Source organism: Magnusiomyces paraingens (genome assembly GCF_902498895.1).
Source record: "Magnusiomyces paraingens strain CBS 517.90 genome assembly, contig: contig2, whole genome shotgun sequence".
In the NCBI taxonomy this organism is placed as follows: domain Eukaryota; kingdom Fungi; phylum Ascomycota; class Dipodascomycetes; order Dipodascales; family Dipodascaceae; genus Magnusiomyces; species Magnusiomyces paraingens.
The window spans coordinates 1,788,292-1,805,977 of record NW_022474068.1 but is presented as its reverse complement, the minus strand read 5'-3'; the positions used below and the strand labels follow the sequence as shown (position 1 = coordinate 1,805,977).

Sequence of the window (17,686 nt, the reverse complement as noted above, 5' to 3'; positions counted from 1 at the left end):
GGAAAAGAGTTAGTAGCATAAAACAGAAAAAAAGAAGAGAAACAAATGTCCTAGAAAAAAAAAGAAGTAAAGAAGAACTAAATACTACAAATGATCATCAAGACAATAATGACTCTCAAAAAAAATATCCTCTTCATTCCACTGGAGATTCCTCTAAAGAGAAAAAATACCTAGCAAAAAAATCTTTCAGCCATTCTTCTTCACCTAGAATTTTAACAAGCGAAATTGCAAATGACCAGATCTTTCAGCAAATCAACTTGACTAGAAAAGTAATGCTTTTGGAATTGGAGTCTCACTCAGCTACAGGAAAGAAATCTCCCAGCAAGACTTATAAGACGACTCGTTCATCTGCTCAATTACCAAAAAATCCTTCTCAATCTCTCGTTCCCTTAGGACCTTCCTCTTCTTCTAGCTCAAGCTCTAGCTCTGATTTTTGCTCTTTAACTTTGACGTCTAAAAAAAAGAAAAATAATAATAATAAATTACAATATCCACTTTCTCCGTTATTAATTAAAGACCCCCTTCTAATGTATGGAAGTACCATGGTTCCAGGGGGATCTTCTTCCCCAGGATTTAAAACTTTTTCTCTAACAGAACCAACGTTCCCAAAACTTGTGTCAAAATACAATTCACATAATAGACCCCTCAATAGACAATACTCTGCAAAATATGTGGATTTCCCACCAGTCAAAATCGGATTGCACTCTAAAACACATTACCCAAGGGTTCACGGTACAGTGGGTGATACAATTGTGGGGCCTTCTACACAACGGGTCAAGGCTCTAGCAGCCTACCATGCACAATTAAACAAGGGTACATTTTTCAATAACCGAGCTTTAGTTGATTTTTCCAAAATCCCTGCGTGGTTTACAGCAAGAGATATTTATTTTAACGCTTCAAATTTGTCAAAAAGAAAGAAAAAAATGGCTCGTATCAAGGTTCAAGGAATGCGGCAAATGACGGAGATTAACGCCGCACTTATTGAGGCCAAAGAAATGGAAGTGGAGGTAGAAACAAATGAGTTTGATTATCATTCGGAAGAAGATGAAGATGAAGATGAAGATGAAGAAAACGAAGATGATTATGATAATGAAGAAGAAAAAAAAGAAAAAGAAAAAGAATTGAGCAATAAAGATAATGAAATGATTGTTGAAGAAGAAAATAAATTGATAAAAACAGCATCACTGGTACAAAAGAAAACTAGAGATAGTGAGACTACATTTCTCAGAGAGTACAAGGTGATGATGATTGCAGTCCCCAAAGCTAACCAGCTCCCATCGACACTCAAAAACGAAGTCTCGGAAGAAGTATCTATGAGAAAATCTGAGGATACAATGCACCGAGACAAGCGGCGCAACTCATCATTTTCGCGAGCATTTCTTGGATTAACAAAGCCTGGGGTGACCAAGAAGCGGAATGGGGGAGTTAAAAATGGTGGAGAGATTCAGTATGAAGGTGAAGTTTATGAAGTTCAAGTTGAAAGTGATTATAAGAAAAAAAAGGGAGGGGTGACAGCAGTAGTGACCGAAATTGGAGACGACGAAAGCTGTGTACAACAGGAGAAAAAGAGAAAACGAATCAGGTTTTCAGACCAAGTGGAATACTCATGGTTTGAGTACCTAGCAGCAGAAGATGTGGCAGAAGTGAGATCAAGTATGCTGCATAATGGAGAGATGCCAACAACTCCGTTTGCAATGGCTTCTTTGACAAGGCCACGGGGGTCCTTTTCATGGACTCTTAAGGGGATGATGATGTCTCATAGTACGAGTCTTTTATCTGGGGGAATTGGTAATGGGACCATATTGAGTGAGACGACTGAGGGTAGTGGGGAGGAAGTTAAGCAGCCAGCCGAGCTAGCTCCAGTTCTAACATCATCAGCACCACAAGAAATGTACAAACTTAGGCCGGCATCCAAGTCAATTACATCACTTGTTTCTCTATCAAATCTACCATTAGAAGAAGCCGTTAATGCACTAAACTACCACGAAAACGCGCCGTCCAGTCTCCCTGTGACTAGATTTTTGTACCCAGTGTCTTCAGCAGGATTGCTGACGAGTGTGAATAGCCGTGGGGAAAAACAAGTTTACTCTCACTCTTCCCCACGAGGACTTGTGAGAAGGGACACAGCGTCACTGCATGCGGTAACACGGATGTTGAGCAAATCACTTGGACGATCTGGACAGTGGAGTAGTGGGGGGAATGAAGTTGGAAGTAGTGGGACAGTTTCTGGAAGCGCGATGAGGTTTCGGAAAGAAGTTATTAGGAAAAAGACACATCATTTTTATATTGCGCGAGTGTTTCGAACAAACTTTGGAGACGAGGATGGTGGAAGGGTAACAACTGAGGAAGAAGAGGAAGAAGAGGATGAGCTGATGGTGAAGGGATTACAAAATAAAGCAGAAGGTAGTATTAGAGGTATTATGAAAGTGCGCAGGGTACCTGTTGTTGCAGAACACGGGGGTCTAGGTGATAAAAAGGCTAATCAACAAGAAGAAGCCGTAGCAGATGGAGCAGGCTCAGATTATCCAGAGTCTATATATCGGTACTATCTTGAGACAGACGGGGAGAGAACTGGTAGAGACAGTGATGATAAAGATGAAGAAGAAGACCAACCAATAGATGGGCTGCACTGTCACCAACAACCACACCGTCATCGTGGGCTGCGACCATGGCGAGTTGGAAATGGCACGGTATCAGTATCATCAGCTTCTTTTAGTCCCAGTAAAAAAGTGTGGTGGCAGAGTTTCTGTGATTCTGGTAATGACGGTAATGACGGCGATGATGGTGTTTCTGGATTTTCATTTGTGAAACCTCTCAGCAGTAGTATCCAGACCAAAGAATCTAAAAAAAAAAATTATTATTTTGGGAAAAAAGGCGATAGAATTAATCTTGAAGGGTACTTGAATAACTGTTACTGTGACAAGTGTAATGAGGCTTACTTACAAAACCATGTGGAACCTTACGCAGAGCCCGTGCAGATTGGTCCTTGTCGTAAGTACCGGATAACAGCATCCAATATTGTTGGGAGAAGTTCTTCTAAATCAATTTCTACGGGTTTAAATTCAAATTCAAATTCAAATTCAAACGATAGTTTAAGTGCAAGTGCTTTAGGTCCACCTAAAACAGTACTAGCACCTCAGCAACAAGTCCCGGGCCGCTCACCATCGCCTCTATCGTTGTCTACAGGGACTGTTAGTAATGGTAATGGTAATGGTAGTGGTAGTGGTGGTGGTAGTGGTGGAATGTCACGAGGATTGGTTGCAGGGAGTGGGAAAAGTGAGTGGGAGGGTAAGTATTTGGAGACGAATGCACCGCGGATGCTAGAGTTTATGTATTATAATTGGGTATTTTTTGGACAGAAGCCACCTGAAGAACCTCAATTTTTGTAAAGGGAGAAAAAAAAAATAATTTATTGGAGATGGTGTTTTTTTAATTTTTTTTTTTATTTTACGTTTATTATTATTATTGTTTTTTTTCTTTTAAAAAAAAGTCCGTTTTGGGAATGCAAATGAGTTTAAGGATGGGCGACTCATGACTCATGACTCATGATTCAATCGAGATTGCCTGATTTGGTAGAATAAATAAATATTATTATTAATTATTGTTGGGGAGAAAAGGAGAAGTTGAGTCTTTATAAGAATCATCCCCGAAAAAAAAAAATTCTCTTCCTTGGCAATTCCTTTTAACCAATTAAAGTCTCTCTGATCTATAAATTTATAATTTATAATTTACATATATATATATATATATATATACTATTCTCTCCCTTTCCAAATAAATATCTTTCTATTTCCAATCCAAATATATATTTATATAATCTGGGTTAATCATTAAATAAATATAGATCTATATTTTCAAAAAAAAAATGACACTTTTACAATTGATTCTACTCTTACTCTTAATCTTTCTTATCCTTGCAATTATTATCCCACTCTTACAATCTTTAATATACACTATCCAACAGTACCAGTTCCGCAGCAAACAACCATCAACGGCCCCACTACTTGGTCATGTTTACACTCGTCACTCATTCCCTTTAGGTATTCCAGCATTTGCAAGACTATTGTATGCCAATTATACATATACCACACCTGAAGCCTTAAAATCAAGTATTTGTAAAGCACAAGGCCGTAAAACTCATCGTCGCCAAATTCTTGGAAGATATGTATTTTTCACCATTGACCCACAAAATGTCAAAGCCATGCTAGCAACCCAGTTTGAAGATTTTGCATTAGGACCTCGTTCAAAAGCATTGGAACCGTTACTGGGAGCAGGAGTATTTACAGTTGATGGGACAGCGTGGCGACACGCACGTGGAATGCTACGACCACAGTTTGCAAGAGATCAAGTGTCACAGGTTGGAATGATGGGCAAGCATGTTGAATTATTTTTGGGGCAGGTTGAACATGCAACAAAAGATGGAGGAGTTGTGGATATCCAGGAATTATTATTTTTGTTGACACTTGATACAGCAACAGAGTTTTTATTTGGAGATAGTGTGGGGGCATTAGAGGGAAAGGGAAAGAAAGATGCAAGAGAAACAAGATCGTTTGGAGAAGCATTTACTAAAGCCCAGAGAGTGCTTGCACATAGAGTACGTGCTCAGGGGTTTTGTGATGCAGTAACAGTTGCATGGCCTGAATTCTCTAGATGGTGCTTAGAATGTCGTACATACACGGAAAGATTTGTTTTACGGGCATTGGAGAGGGCAAACCAGGAAGATATAACTGTGGAAGGGGAGAATAAGAAGAAGGAGAATAAAAAGAGATATGTTTTTTTAGAGGAATTGGCTAAACATACAAGGGACCCTGACGTGTTGCGGGATGCGGCGTTGAATGTGTTATTAGCAGGTCGTGACACAACGGCTTCATCTTTAGCATGGGCATTTTATCATTTGGCCAAAGATATTACGATTCAAAGACGGTTGCGGAAGATATTACGGGGCCAGTTTTGTAATTCAGAGACAGGAGAAATTGAAGGGATGACATTTGAAGGACTTAAACGGTGTAAGTACTTGCAGTATGTTATCAAGGAGACTTTACGGTTACATCCACCTGTACCTGTGAATGTGAGGACGGCCACATGTGACACTACATTACCTCGAGGAGGATATTGCAAGAAGATGGCGGGTGATTGGCAAAGTGATGATGAGGATGGGAGGGTATTTGTTCCAAAGGGTAGTAGTGTTTTTTACAGTGCGGTTGCGATGCATACTGATGAGAGTGTTTGGGATTATGGGGAAGAGTTTTTGCCTAGTCGGTGGGAGGGCAATGATAATCAAGATAATGATGATGATGATGATGAGCATGAAGATGATAATAAAGAAGAGAAGGAAAGAAAGAAGAAAAGAAATTTTGAAAAGAGGGTAGATCCATGGCAGTATATTCCTTTTAATGGAGGGCCTCGGGTATGTTTAGGTCAACAGTTTGCATTGACAGAACTTGGGTATGTTATTGCACGGGTAGTTTTGTATTTTGAAGAGATTAGGTTAGATGAAAAGAAGATGATGGGAGGAAGAGAAGAAGAAGAAGGAAGAGGATTTGAAAAAGGATTTGAAAAAGGAAAAGTGAAAGCACTAAGTGATGCACAAGTGACTTTGAGCGTTGCTGGAGGGGTTTGGATACGGGTTATGCGGAACTCGGGACAAATCTAAATGAAGTGTTTTTTTTTTTTTTGAGTCGGCTCATTTACGGTGAAGATGGAAATGAAGGGTTTTTTTTTTGGTAGTACATAATAGTAGTATATATAAAATAGTAAACTCATTAATGGTTATTTTTTTTTTTATTTTTTTTTGGGGGGGGGGGGTGGGAAGAGGAAAGTAAGGCTGTAGCGGCAACGGCTTACGGTAGTGGCAACGGGCATTGATAATAAGAAAATAAGTGAGAAAAGAAAAAAAGAAAAAAAAAAGTTGATTATATAATAATTTATTTAATTTATTTAATTTAACTTTAAAAATAATTTAAAAATAATTTAAATTTAATTTAAATTTAATTTAAATCAAAAAAAGGACCATTTTTATCGCTTGGTGGTAGCCAGTCGTAAGTACTCGTGGAATTTTTGTGCAGTTGTCATTTCATTCTTAATTTTTTTATTTTTAATTTTTAATTGTCAAACGCTCCTCCCTAAAAAAAAAATTAAAAATTAAAAATTAAAAATAAAAAATAAAAAACAAAAAATAAAAATCCGAGATTTTGTCCGTCCATGAGGTTTTAATTAAACCAAAAAAAAAAAAAAATAAATAAATAAAAAAAAAAAAAAGGTTTGATTCCGAAGATTTTTTAAATTTATTTAAAATTTATTTAAAAATGCTCAATTCCCATTTAAGACCCTCGGACTGAGACCGGCCGGCTCTCCACCTTTTAAACAACCAGCTTATCTCTCGTCTTCTCGTTATTATGGCTTATATGGTTTAAAATTTTTAATAAAAAAATTAAAATAATTGAAATAATTAAAATAAAAAAAAAAATCTATTATTATTATTATCATCATTCATTCAGTTAAAATAAAAAAAAAAATTTAAACCTTTCCTATCTTCTTTCTGTATTTCATTCATTCTTTCTTTACAATAAATCATTCTTAACAAATTGTTCGTAAAGAGTCTTACCAAGACGTGCTGGGGATCTTTCAACAACAACACCAGCAGCTTCCAGAGCCTCAATCTTGGAATTGGCACCACCTTTACCTCCTGCAATAATGGCACCAGCGTGACCCATGCGACGACCGGGAGGAGCAGAAATACCAGCAATGAAGGAAGTGACAGGCTTAGGCTTGGCGCGTGTCAGGTTATGCTGCTTAAGAAACTCAGCAGCATCTTCTTCAGCAGAACCACCAATCTCACCAATCAAAATGATACCGTCGGTTTCTTCATCCTCAAGGAAGACTGTAAGAGCATCGATAAAGTTTGTACCTGGGAAAGGGTCACCACCAATACCAATGACGAGTGACTGGCCAAGACCAACATTGGTGGTTTGGTTAACAGCTTCATAAGTCAGGGTACCTGAACGCGAAACAATACCGATACGGCCACGCTTATGGATAAAGGAAGGCATGATTCCAATCTTGCATTGTTCAGGAGCAATGATACCTGGACAATTGGGGCCGACCAGGCGAGTCTTAGATTGAGTTTTAAGGGCATCAACAACACGGACCATATCGTGTTGGGGGATACCTTCTGTAATGCAGACGACGAGGGGGATTTCAGCCTCAATGCCTTCCATAATGGCAGCTGCAGCGACTGGTGGGGGTACAAAGATACCGGAAGCAGTAGCTCCAGTTTCCTTGATACCTTCGGCTAAGGACCCAAAGATGGGTAAGCCGAGGTGGGTTTGTCCAGCCTTTTTAGGGTTTGTTCCACCAACAAGTTTAGTACCATAGTCTAAGGCTTGTTGGGCGTGGAAGGTACCTTGTTTGCCTGTGAAACCTTGAAAGAGGACTTTTGTGTTTGAGTTGATTTTGAGGTTTTTGACCGTGTCGTAGTAAGAAGCACGACGAGCCGACGTGGCAAAAGTTCTAAGAATTATTTGTTAGAATTGGTGATTGATAATAATAATTGAGAATTGCTAATTGCTAATTGCTAATTGCTAATTGCTAATAATTGATAATAATGGAGAGCTAGTAATTGATAACTTGAGAATTGATAAATTGATAAATTGAGAGTTGATAATTAATAATTGAGAATTGATAAAGGCTTACCTGACAGATTGGATAGATTTCAGAGCAGACATTTTTATGTGAATATGGTATGAATTTATATATAGATAAATATATATTTATATTTATATTTATATATATATATATATATAATGGTGTGATAAGGACAAAAAAAAAAAAAAAAAAAGGAAATGGTAAGAAGAAAGAAAAAGGAGGGGCAGAGCAAAGAGTATTTATATCACCATACACATACATGCACACATACATGTACACACACACACATACACACCACCACCATATAATAATATAATATATATATCTTAAGTCCACAAAATCAAAGCCAAAGACCCGTCTGAGTGTGCCCCGAATGGATTAGAAAATTAATTAACAAGCAACCAATCCATAAACAATTTTAATAATTTTAATTATTATTATTATTAATTATTATAATAATTTATAAAAGCCCCTCACTAAACCCTAACCCTCTTTATATATATATATATATATATATATATATCAGCCTTGCCTACAAAGCCCCGCCCGGAACTCGGTGCCTTCCGGTGAAATGTTGGTTTCTGGAAAAAAAAAAAATATTTGATTTTTTTATTATTAAAATTATCAATTAATCAATTCTTTTATATAAAAAATTAAATAAATATATATATATATATATAAAACTAAAAACTTTCAAACTTCAAAAATTTATTTTTTCTCGTTTATTTTTTATTTATTTATCGTAGCGGCCATCTGCAGACCGTCGGGTTTTTTTTTTTTTTATTTTTTATTTTTTTTTATTAATTAAATTAAAAAAAAAAAAATTCAGTAATAGCACGTTTAATCTTTTTTTATTTTTTTTTTTTTTACCATTTCAAAATTATACTTTTGAAATTTGTTTATTATTTTATTTTATTTTATTTTTGGTTACCCCGCAGGGCGTCCGGCTGTTTGGCTGGATGTTTTCTTTGATGTCTGTGGTTAAAAAGAGGGTTTTTTTTTTTTTTTTTTTTAAGTATAAGCCCCACCCCACTCTCTTTTTTTTAAATATATATATTTAAACAAACAAACAAACAAACCGACCGACCGACCGACCGACTAACTGACTGATTAACTGACTGACTGACTGGTCAAAATTAAATTAAATTAAAAAAAAAACCTTCCCCAGCCATTAACAAAAAAAAGCGATGACCGGAAACTTCAAAAGATTCTTCCCATACGGTTCTCTGCTGCCGTTAAATTGAATTAAATTAAATTGAATTGAATTAAATTAATTAAAATAATTAAAATAATTAAAATAATTCATGAATTATTATGATCATGACTTAGTAAGTTTGTAATTAAATTATTTATTAGTATATATATATATATTTATTTATTAAAAAAAACTAAAAACTATTTAAAAGACTATTTTTAAAATAATCCTTCCTCGGTCATTCTTTAATTTTATATATACTCATATACAAAATTTTAATTGGAAAAATAAATTAAAAAAAACTCTCCTACTCTAAATAAACTCAACTTTCTTCATCTTCTTAGATAATTATCTTTTTATTTTATTTTATTTTATTTTATTTTTTTATATTTTTTTTTGTTAATTAAAGTCATGTGATACAAGCTTATTACCTCTTCCCCTCCTCCTCCTTCTCCTCCTTTAGCCGGGTGTGTGCTTCCAAAACCTTTTATTCTTATTACTTACTCCTCAATAACCGAGGTCTCTCTCTAAAGTGCGGCTCAAATGTTAATCAATCATTATCATTATTAAAAAAAAAAAAAGCCTTTGAATAATTATTTAATTATAATTATATATATATCAAAATATACCTTTCAATCCTTCAAATTTTAACTCAACTTTCAATCTTCTAAAATATCCCCCCCACGACAAACTTTCACCTTATTCCCACGAGCATCACTCCCCATCAACCTCTTAAACGAAGCCAATCCCATACAAATACCCAAAACAATCACATCTACCCCAAAGTATACCAAATATACAAATACAACAAATACCCTCAATCTTTCCCCAGAAATCCAACCTCCTCCTCCTACTAATCTACCTCCCAAAACTTGTACAGATATTCCAAGCCTTGAATATAACTCTTCAATTACTCTCACCTCCCTAGGCCAAGATACATCAAGATACCAAACAACAGGAACTGTACGACCAACAGCTCCAAGAGTATCAACTACCAAACAACACACGGCACTAAACAAATATACCAAATCAAACAATTTTCCCCTTTCCAATAAAATAATATCCTTGCAACCATTCCCTAAATTCTTATCTTTATTTCCATCCAGTTTCTCATCTCCACTTCTCTTACTAAACTTAACCCGCCAAATAAACCACCCAAAGGAAACAAAAATGGTCCCAATCTTTGTCACAAATGTCGCAAAATCTGTTCCAACAATCCCCCCATACATATCTGTATTATAATGTTCCTTATAAGGAGCCCAAGCTCCCATCCGTTGCCTTTCATCACATACCAATCCACCAGTCTCCTCCTCACTCTGATTTAAAGATACCCTCCAAACACCACTGCGACCACTAGCACGCCTTGTAACAGCTGTACACTCTGCAGCACTCACATCAATCAAATTCGCAATATGCCTTGGCATGTCTCGTGTCAATAATTGTACTGCAAGACCTGGAGCTTCTTCAGTTGGAAACACAGACTTGTAACAATTGTCAGACATGTAAAATGCATTGTAAGTGAGATTAAATGCAGGTTTAGGCCAAACGTCATAAGCCTCAATTGCAGAAAATAAAGAATTGTTATAAAATCGAAACCCTTCAATGGTTACAAATGTGTGTGTATTATTATTATTGGTTCGGGGAAAAGTTTCGTCATCTTCAAGAATCCACCAGAGAGTCGAAGGCTCACGATAAAGAATAGGGAAAAGAGAAAGATACTGGGCTTTGGAAAACTCAGGAACAGAAATGTGAACTGTTGCAGATCGTGGATTACTATGAAACCATGAATGTGAATAAAAGTTTTCAAAAATAAGAATGGGGATATTGAGAGCAACTGACAGTAAAAGAACAGTCATTCGCAAAAGGATTTTTTGTGTCATGAGTAAAAGAATTTTTTTTTTACAATTAGGAAAAGAAGAAGAAGAAAAAAAAAGAGAGATATAGAAAAGAAAAAAAAAAATGCTTCTTCTTCTTCTTTTTTTTTTTTTTTTTTTTTTGCTTTAAAGGAAACTACAATGTGTTCTTTTATATACTATTCTTTTTTTTTTTTTTTTCTCTATCAAGTCATTTAAGAAAATAATATTATTCTCAGCTACGATCGAGATTTGTAGAAACATTCTTTTTCTTTTCATTTATGTATATAAACACTAGGCTTTTTTTTTATCGTTTTTTTTTCGTTTTTTCTAACATAATGCTCACACTTAACAATGAATTTCTGTTTAGGAGGGTAGAAATGGTTTTTTTTTTATATATTGCATAGTTCTTTTTATGCCTTTAGAATCGCTTGAATAATACAGAGTTATCAATCAAGCGATTTTCTACACGTTTGTTCTTCCTATTTTGGTTTTGAGTAAATATATATATATATATTAAAAGTAATGAAGGGGTCACATTTTTTTTTAAACATAAATTTAGTATTAAAATCTAACAAAAAGATTTGGATAAAAGGTTGATTAAAATTAAGTAAAAGTTTTTTTTTGATATTGTAAAAATAAAATAAAAAAATAATGAATATAGTTATAATTGCGTCAGCCCGGAGTCGAACCGGGGGCTCGTCGATGGCAACGACGAATTTTACCGCTAAACCACTAACGCTATCAGTCACGTGACTTTAAATAATATAAAGTTATAAATATTGATAATTTTAATATTTCAAAAAAAAAAAATTTCCCTTTAAGAAGTTAAAATGGTTACGGGAGTAATCATGAAGAAAGATAGTCGAAGGATCTTGAGTAATATTACTCAGTTTCGCACAGGCCATGGCAACTTTGGCGCATGGTTTAAAAAGTTTGGAATTGAAAAGGATAGTTACAACTGCAAATGTGGAGAGCTGGAAACAGTTAATCACATTTTAGTTGAGTGTCCTTTGCTTGAAGAGGAAAGAAAAGGACTGAAACGGATATCTCCAGAGATGGACATGTCGACTCTCTTAAACAGTTTAACTGGCTTACAAGAGATTGTAAGCTTTATCTCTGCTTGGAGGGATTAAGAAATACAATTACAGCGTTGATGAAGACAAGTGGAGATAAGTTGGGAAGGTTTGGTTATTTTTAACCCCCTGTTCCTTGTAAGCTGGCATCAGGACTTATTTTCGGGCTGTCGGAGATGCAATGTTGAAACCAAAATTAAAAGTTTATTATTAAAATGAAAAGATATATAGTATGGACAAGAAGGATAGCGCAGATGCTGATGTTATATAATTCTATAACCCTTGAATAAAAACAAACAAACAAACAATTTAAGAAGTTAGTTTCATTTTAAAGGTTTTTAAGTACAAATTGTTTGCTATAAAATTGTGGTGGAAAATTAAAATATATATATTTAGAAATAAGTTTATTTTCCGTGATTATGTTTCACTTTATTTTAATTTTTTTTGTATTACGGGAAACTAGATGATGAATCGTGGCCTATTTTAATTTATGCAAGTTCTTTAATTTTTTTTTTTTGATCCATAAGAGATATATCAATCAATTAATCAACCATCATCATGATGGCATAATATTCCTTAGCATTATGTATATAGGTGAATCCCTGAATTTTTTTTTTCTTGATCGATTCGATTAATTCATTAAAAAAAAAATCTATAATACTTCACAAGGGATCAACAAAAAGAAAAATATATATAAAAAAAGTGTATATGTTTTCATTTTTCATACGTTCCCCTTTCTCTCTCTCTCTCTCTCTTTCTCCATAACCTAAGGATTCATTTCTTATTAATTCATGGATAACTTATTTCTAAGAACTACTCAAAAAAGAGTATGATTAAAAAAAAAGTTACAGCTTCCCTGCCAGGGGTCGAACCTGGAATCTTTCGCTATGTAACCATTGTGATCGTAGGCGAACGCCTTGCCATTGGGCCACAAGGAATAACTTAAAAATTTAAATATTTTAAAATATTTAAAAGTAAGTAAATATAAAATCTTTAGTCACGTGACATTTATAGAATGATCTTTGTGGAGATAAGTTGGGAAGGTTTGGTTATTTTTAACCCCCTGTTCATCGTAAGCTGGCATCAGGACTTATTTTCGGGCTGTTGGAGATGCAATGTTGAAGCCAAAATTAAAAGTTTATTATGAAAATGAAAAGATATATAGTATGGACAAGAAGGATAGCGCAGATGCTGATGTTATATAATTCTATAACCCTTGAATAAAAACAAACAAACACAGAATGATTTTTTTTTTTAGAAATATAACTATAACAAACTAATTATATTTTTATATGGAAAAAAAAAAGTTTGGGAAGTTTCTAGGTGACAAATAAGAGAAGCAAGCACTTACACAAAATGCTTATTTTAGAAGAATAAGAAGAAATGGGAATAAGGCAGGTGTCAAAAGATGTCAAAGAGTTTTAATATTTTTTTTTAATTATAAAAAAGTATCTCAAACTTTTAAGTTTCACTTTAAACTTTATCATTCAAAAAAAAAAAACCATTTGTATATATAGATAGTTGGTTCATTTTATTTGTAGATTCCAAAGAGTGTTATTTTTTATAATTATTATAATTATTATATATTTCTTTAAAGCTTTTTCTTCTTCTTGATATACTTCCTGATATACTTCTTGTTATACTTCTTGTTATTGTTCATAAACTATTTTTATTTTTTTTCACCACCCAAAAAAAAAAAAAAATACTTTTTTTTAATCATCACCACCACCAATTTTTTTTTTTTTTTTTTGCATTGCTCAAACATCCAGGTTTGGCTTTTTGGCTTTTGGATTCTTTTGAGTTGTTATTTTATTATTATTATTATCATCTCATTTTACATTTGGAAAACCGGTCTTACTTATAATAATTACTTATTTACTTAAAATTACGGCTTCTTCTTTTTCTTCTTCTTTTCATAGTTGTTTAACTATCTAATTTATTTAAAGTTACCCATAATAATAATAATAATTATAAAACTTGCCTTTTCATTTTAATATTTTTTTAATAATTTTAATAATTTTAAATAATAAAAAAAATTCTTCTTTCTTCTTAACCTTCTCGTTTCATCATCACACCTTTAATTTTTTTTATTTTATTTTATTTTTATTATTTTATTATTTTATTATTTTTTTATTTTATTATTTTTATTTTTGCCTCCCTCCTTTTTTTTTTTTTCTCATATTCATTCATTCATCAATATTCTTCTTCTTCTTCTTTTTCATCATCAAAACGCCCCCTTCTATTCTCACTATCCTAATCAGAAATGTCCTCTGCTCCTTACGCTGGCCAAATCCCCAGCCTACAGGATCAGATGATACCACATAATACACTCCAACCTTCTACCATTCCTGGATCACCAGCTACTGTCGCCACCAACACCAACAACACCACTAATTCTGTAGCAACAACAAATAACACTACCACCACAACAACAACATCATCAGCACCAACAACAAACGCAAACACAAACACAAACACAAACACAAACACAACAAACAACCCGGTATACCCTTCTCAAGATTCCACTCCTGAAGCTTCCTCCGCTGCAACATCCATGATTGACTTGACAAATCCTGCAGCCGCTGCTACAACAGCTGCTACTACAACAACCGCTACATCCACAGCTGCTGCAACGGCTGCAAACTCATATGCCAAGAAATCTTCTTCTTCTTCTTCCTCTCACAGACACTCAAACCGCAACTCTCGCAGACATAAAAAAGACAAAAACGATATGAGTGATATCGATACTGATTCAGACTCTGATATGGATTCAGATCTCGACCAAAGACCCTCCATCTTGGACCCACACATTCGTCTAGACCCATCATCAAGACCTATCTCTAAACTCCCCACAGAAATTGTCTCCCATATCTTTAAATTCCTCCCAGACAAGCGTGACCGTTACAATACTCTTTATGTCTGCAAGTTTTGGTTCTCCATTTCGGTCGACTCGTTTTGGTTCCGTCCAAACATTTTAAAACCAGAAACCCTCGACATGATTACTACTGTCCTGGGTCCCCATTCATACCCCTCCCTCACAGTCCCTTATCACCTCATGATTCGACGCCTTAATCTAACAAGCGTTCCAGACCATGTCACAGACCAAGTCCTATCAACTTTTACAGTATGCAAAAACCTCGAGAGACTCACCCTCATTAGCTGCTCAAAGCTCACAGACGCTTCCCTCGTCCCCCTCTTGTCTTCTTGCAAAAACCTTCTCTCTGTAGATATGAGCAACCTCGAGCTTGTTACAGATAAAACTATATTTGCACTGGCTGAAAATTGCCATAGACTACAAGGCCTATACGCCTCCAGTTGTAAACTTATTACTGACGATTCAATCAAGGCCCTGGTGGCGTCTTGTAAAAGTCTAAAACGCATGAAGCTAACCTCCTGTAACAAACTAACAGATGCTTCCATCCAACCCCTTATCAAATCTAGTCCATCCCTTGTCGAACTCGACTTGGCTGGCGTTTCTGAAATATCAAATGAAACTGCCACCATGGCTCTTACAATGCTCCCACAACTCCGCGAATTTAGATTAGCAATGAACCCTTCCATCTCTGACCAAGCCGTGCTTAATATCGATAATCCAACCTTTTTAATGGACAAGCTTCGAATCATTGACTTTGCAAATTGTTCCATGATTACAGACGATCTTATTGAGCGGCTTATCGGCATAGCCCCCCGCCTCAGACATATTGTCTTGGCCCGCTGTAGCAATGTTACTGACCGCTCTCTACAATTTATTGCTAAACTTGGCCGTAACTTGCACTACCTGCATCTTGGACACTGCTCAAATATCACTAACCGCGGAATCACCGAAGTTGTTAAAAATTGCATGCGCATTGAGTATATCGACACTTCTAGCTGTACCCAGCTTACCGATGCTGCTGTCAAGGACCTTGCTGCTCTCCCCAAATTGCGCCGAGTTGGTCTAGTCAAGTGCCAACAAATCACCGACGTGGCCATCCATGCCTTTGCACACCGCACAGGTGCTGATAATACCCTCGAGCGCGTGCACCTCTCTTACTGTTCCAATATTACTCTCAACTCTATTACAAGACTTGTCAATGCTTGTCCTCGCCTAACACATTTGTCGCTGAGCGGCGTGCCTGCATTTTTGCGCGATGACTTGACTAGATTTTGTCGTCAGCCACCTTCAAACTTTAGTCAACACCAACAAGCAATTTTCTGTGTGTTTAGCAGCAAGGGTGTTACCCAACTTCGAGATCATCTCAACCGACTTGCTTCACAGCAACAAAACTTTGAGTATGAGACATTTATTAATAGAGGTTTGGTTGCTCAAGCCACGCCTGGGATTATGATTCCTGGAATGATGCCTGCAGAACAACCACAGCCACGTACCAGATTGACTGCTGCAGCGGCAGATGCTTTGGCACGAAATGGAATGGCAGCTATGGAAGATATTTTAGGAGGTGTCATTGGGTTTAATGTGGAGGAAGGCGAAGAGACTATTCCTGGTGCTATTCCTGTTCCAGCAGCAACAGCAGCAGCAGCAACAACAGCAGTACCACCACATCAAAGAGCTATTGTTGGGGACCATGAAAATGAAATGGCTCAAACTATTGTTTTACCAGATGAAAATGGTCATATTCGACTGATTTTACCTGATTCTGTAATGAGACGCATTGGCCGAGAAGAGATGTTGCAACTTGCAAGGACCAGAGGCCCTGTAGATGCAGAGAATATGGCTGCACTTTTCCGACAATTGGATGCAAGTCCTGAGGCTGAAGAAATAAGTGCAGAGGAAGCTCAACGGCGCGAGCAAATGATGATTCGCGAGAGGTATATTAACTCACTTAATGCTCAAAGGAATCATAATAATATTAACAACAATAATAACAATAACAATAATAATAATAATAATAATAATCATCATCATCATCATGGAGATTTTGTGGAGGAATTTGGATTTAGAGGAGTTCCACAAGGATTTGTTCCTGGGCAATTTAGAGACGAAAATCCAGGAGCAAGAGCAACAGCAGGAGTTGCAACTACTACAGCAGAGGCTGCTGCTGCTGCAGTAGTTGCAGCTGTGACTGCGGCAGCAGCAGCAGTAGCTCATCCACCTACAGGAGACGGGTCTCGAACGATACCTCAGCAACAACACCAGCAACACCAACACCAACATCAACATCAACAACAATTTGAAAATGTTGTTGGGCCAGTTATTGGTGTGACACATAATGGCAATACTGGATTTGGAGGAGTTGGAGTAGGAATTGGTGGCATGTTGAATGGTCCTAGCAGTGGCAATGGCGTGAATGGCACGAGACCAGCAGGACCTGGTGTACGAGCCGGGCGACCTGCACCAGCTACTGCTACTACTGCTAATGCTACTACTGCTGCTGTTGGATATGGTGAAGATGAGGATGATGAAGATGAAGAGGATGAAATGGATGAAGATGAGGAGGATGAAGTTATGATGGATGCAGCATGAGATTTTAAGAGACTTTCTATTGATAAAACAATACGGGAAGTTTACATTAATGGAATAAGAATATGAATAGGAATAGGAATAGTAATAAGAGATGCAACTGCAAATGAAAAAAGAAATAGGAATAGGAATAGGAAAGGACACATATGTGTGAATTGTTTTTTTTTATTGTTATTGTTGTTATTAGTATATTAGTATTGAAAAAAAAAATAATAATAATAAATTAATAATAATAATGATAATAATGGATTTATTTAGTTGGAGTTTTCTTTTTTTTTTTACTATTTTTCTCTTATTTGAATTTGTAAATAGTTGTTGTTGAACTCTGATGACGGGTGTTTGAAATGTCCTTTATTTTTTTTATTTTTTTTTTTTTTAATATAATATTTCCCCATCGGAGCATGTACCGAGTCCGGGGGGGGTCTTTTATTATTATTATTTGTTTTTTTGTTACATT

General features: G+C 35.7%; 5 protein-coding genes across 5 annotated transcripts; 3 read left to right on the top strand and 2 right to left on the bottom strand.

Annotated features, from left to right (window-relative positions):
• Positions 1-272: 272 nt before the first annotated feature.
• SAPINGB_P002312 (uncharacterized protein) lies at positions 273-3,389 on the top strand (the record flags this gene model as incomplete). The annotated part of the gene is made up of 1 exon (XM_031997031.1): positions 273-3,389. One exon carries the CDS (start codon positions 273-275, stop codon positions 3,387-3,389), a length of 3,117 nt encoding a protein of 1,038 aa, XP_031852922.1.
• A 476-nt stretch (positions 3,390-3,865) lies between these two features.
• SAPINGB_P002311 (uncharacterized protein) lies at positions 3,866-5,653 on the top strand (the record flags this gene model as incomplete). The annotated part of the gene is made up of 1 exon (XM_031997030.1): positions 3,866-5,653. One exon carries the CDS (start codon positions 3,866-3,868, stop codon positions 5,651-5,653), a length of 1,788 nt encoding a protein of 595 aa, XP_031852921.1.
• Positions 5,654-6,560: 907 nt separating this feature from the next.
• On the bottom strand, positions 6,561-7,724 carry SAPINGB_P002310 (uncharacterized protein; the record flags this gene model as incomplete). Its single annotated transcript, XM_031997029.1, has 2 exons — positions 6,561-7,509; positions 7,693-7,724. 2 exons carry the CDS (start codon positions 7,722-7,724, stop codon positions 6,561-6,563), a joined length of 981 nt encoding a protein of 326 aa, XP_031852920.1.
• Positions 7,725-9,826: 2,102 nt separating this feature from the next.
• Positions 9,827-10,695, bottom strand: SAPINGB_P002309 (uncharacterized protein; the record flags this gene model as incomplete). Its single annotated transcript, XM_031997028.1, has 2 exons — positions 9,827-9,850; positions 10,132-10,695. The coding sequence occupies 2 exons, from the start codon at positions 10,693-10,695 to the stop codon at positions 9,827-9,829; spliced, it is 588 nt and encodes a 195-aa protein (XP_031852919.1).
• A 3,336-nt stretch (positions 10,696-14,031) lies between these two features.
• On the top strand, positions 14,032-17,232 carry SAPINGB_P002308 (uncharacterized protein; the record flags this gene model as incomplete). Its single annotated transcript, XM_031997027.1, has 1 exon — positions 14,032-17,232. One exon carries the CDS (start codon positions 14,032-14,034, stop codon positions 17,230-17,232), a length of 3,201 nt encoding a protein of 1,066 aa, XP_031852918.1.
• Positions 17,233-17,686: the final 454 nt, after the last annotated feature.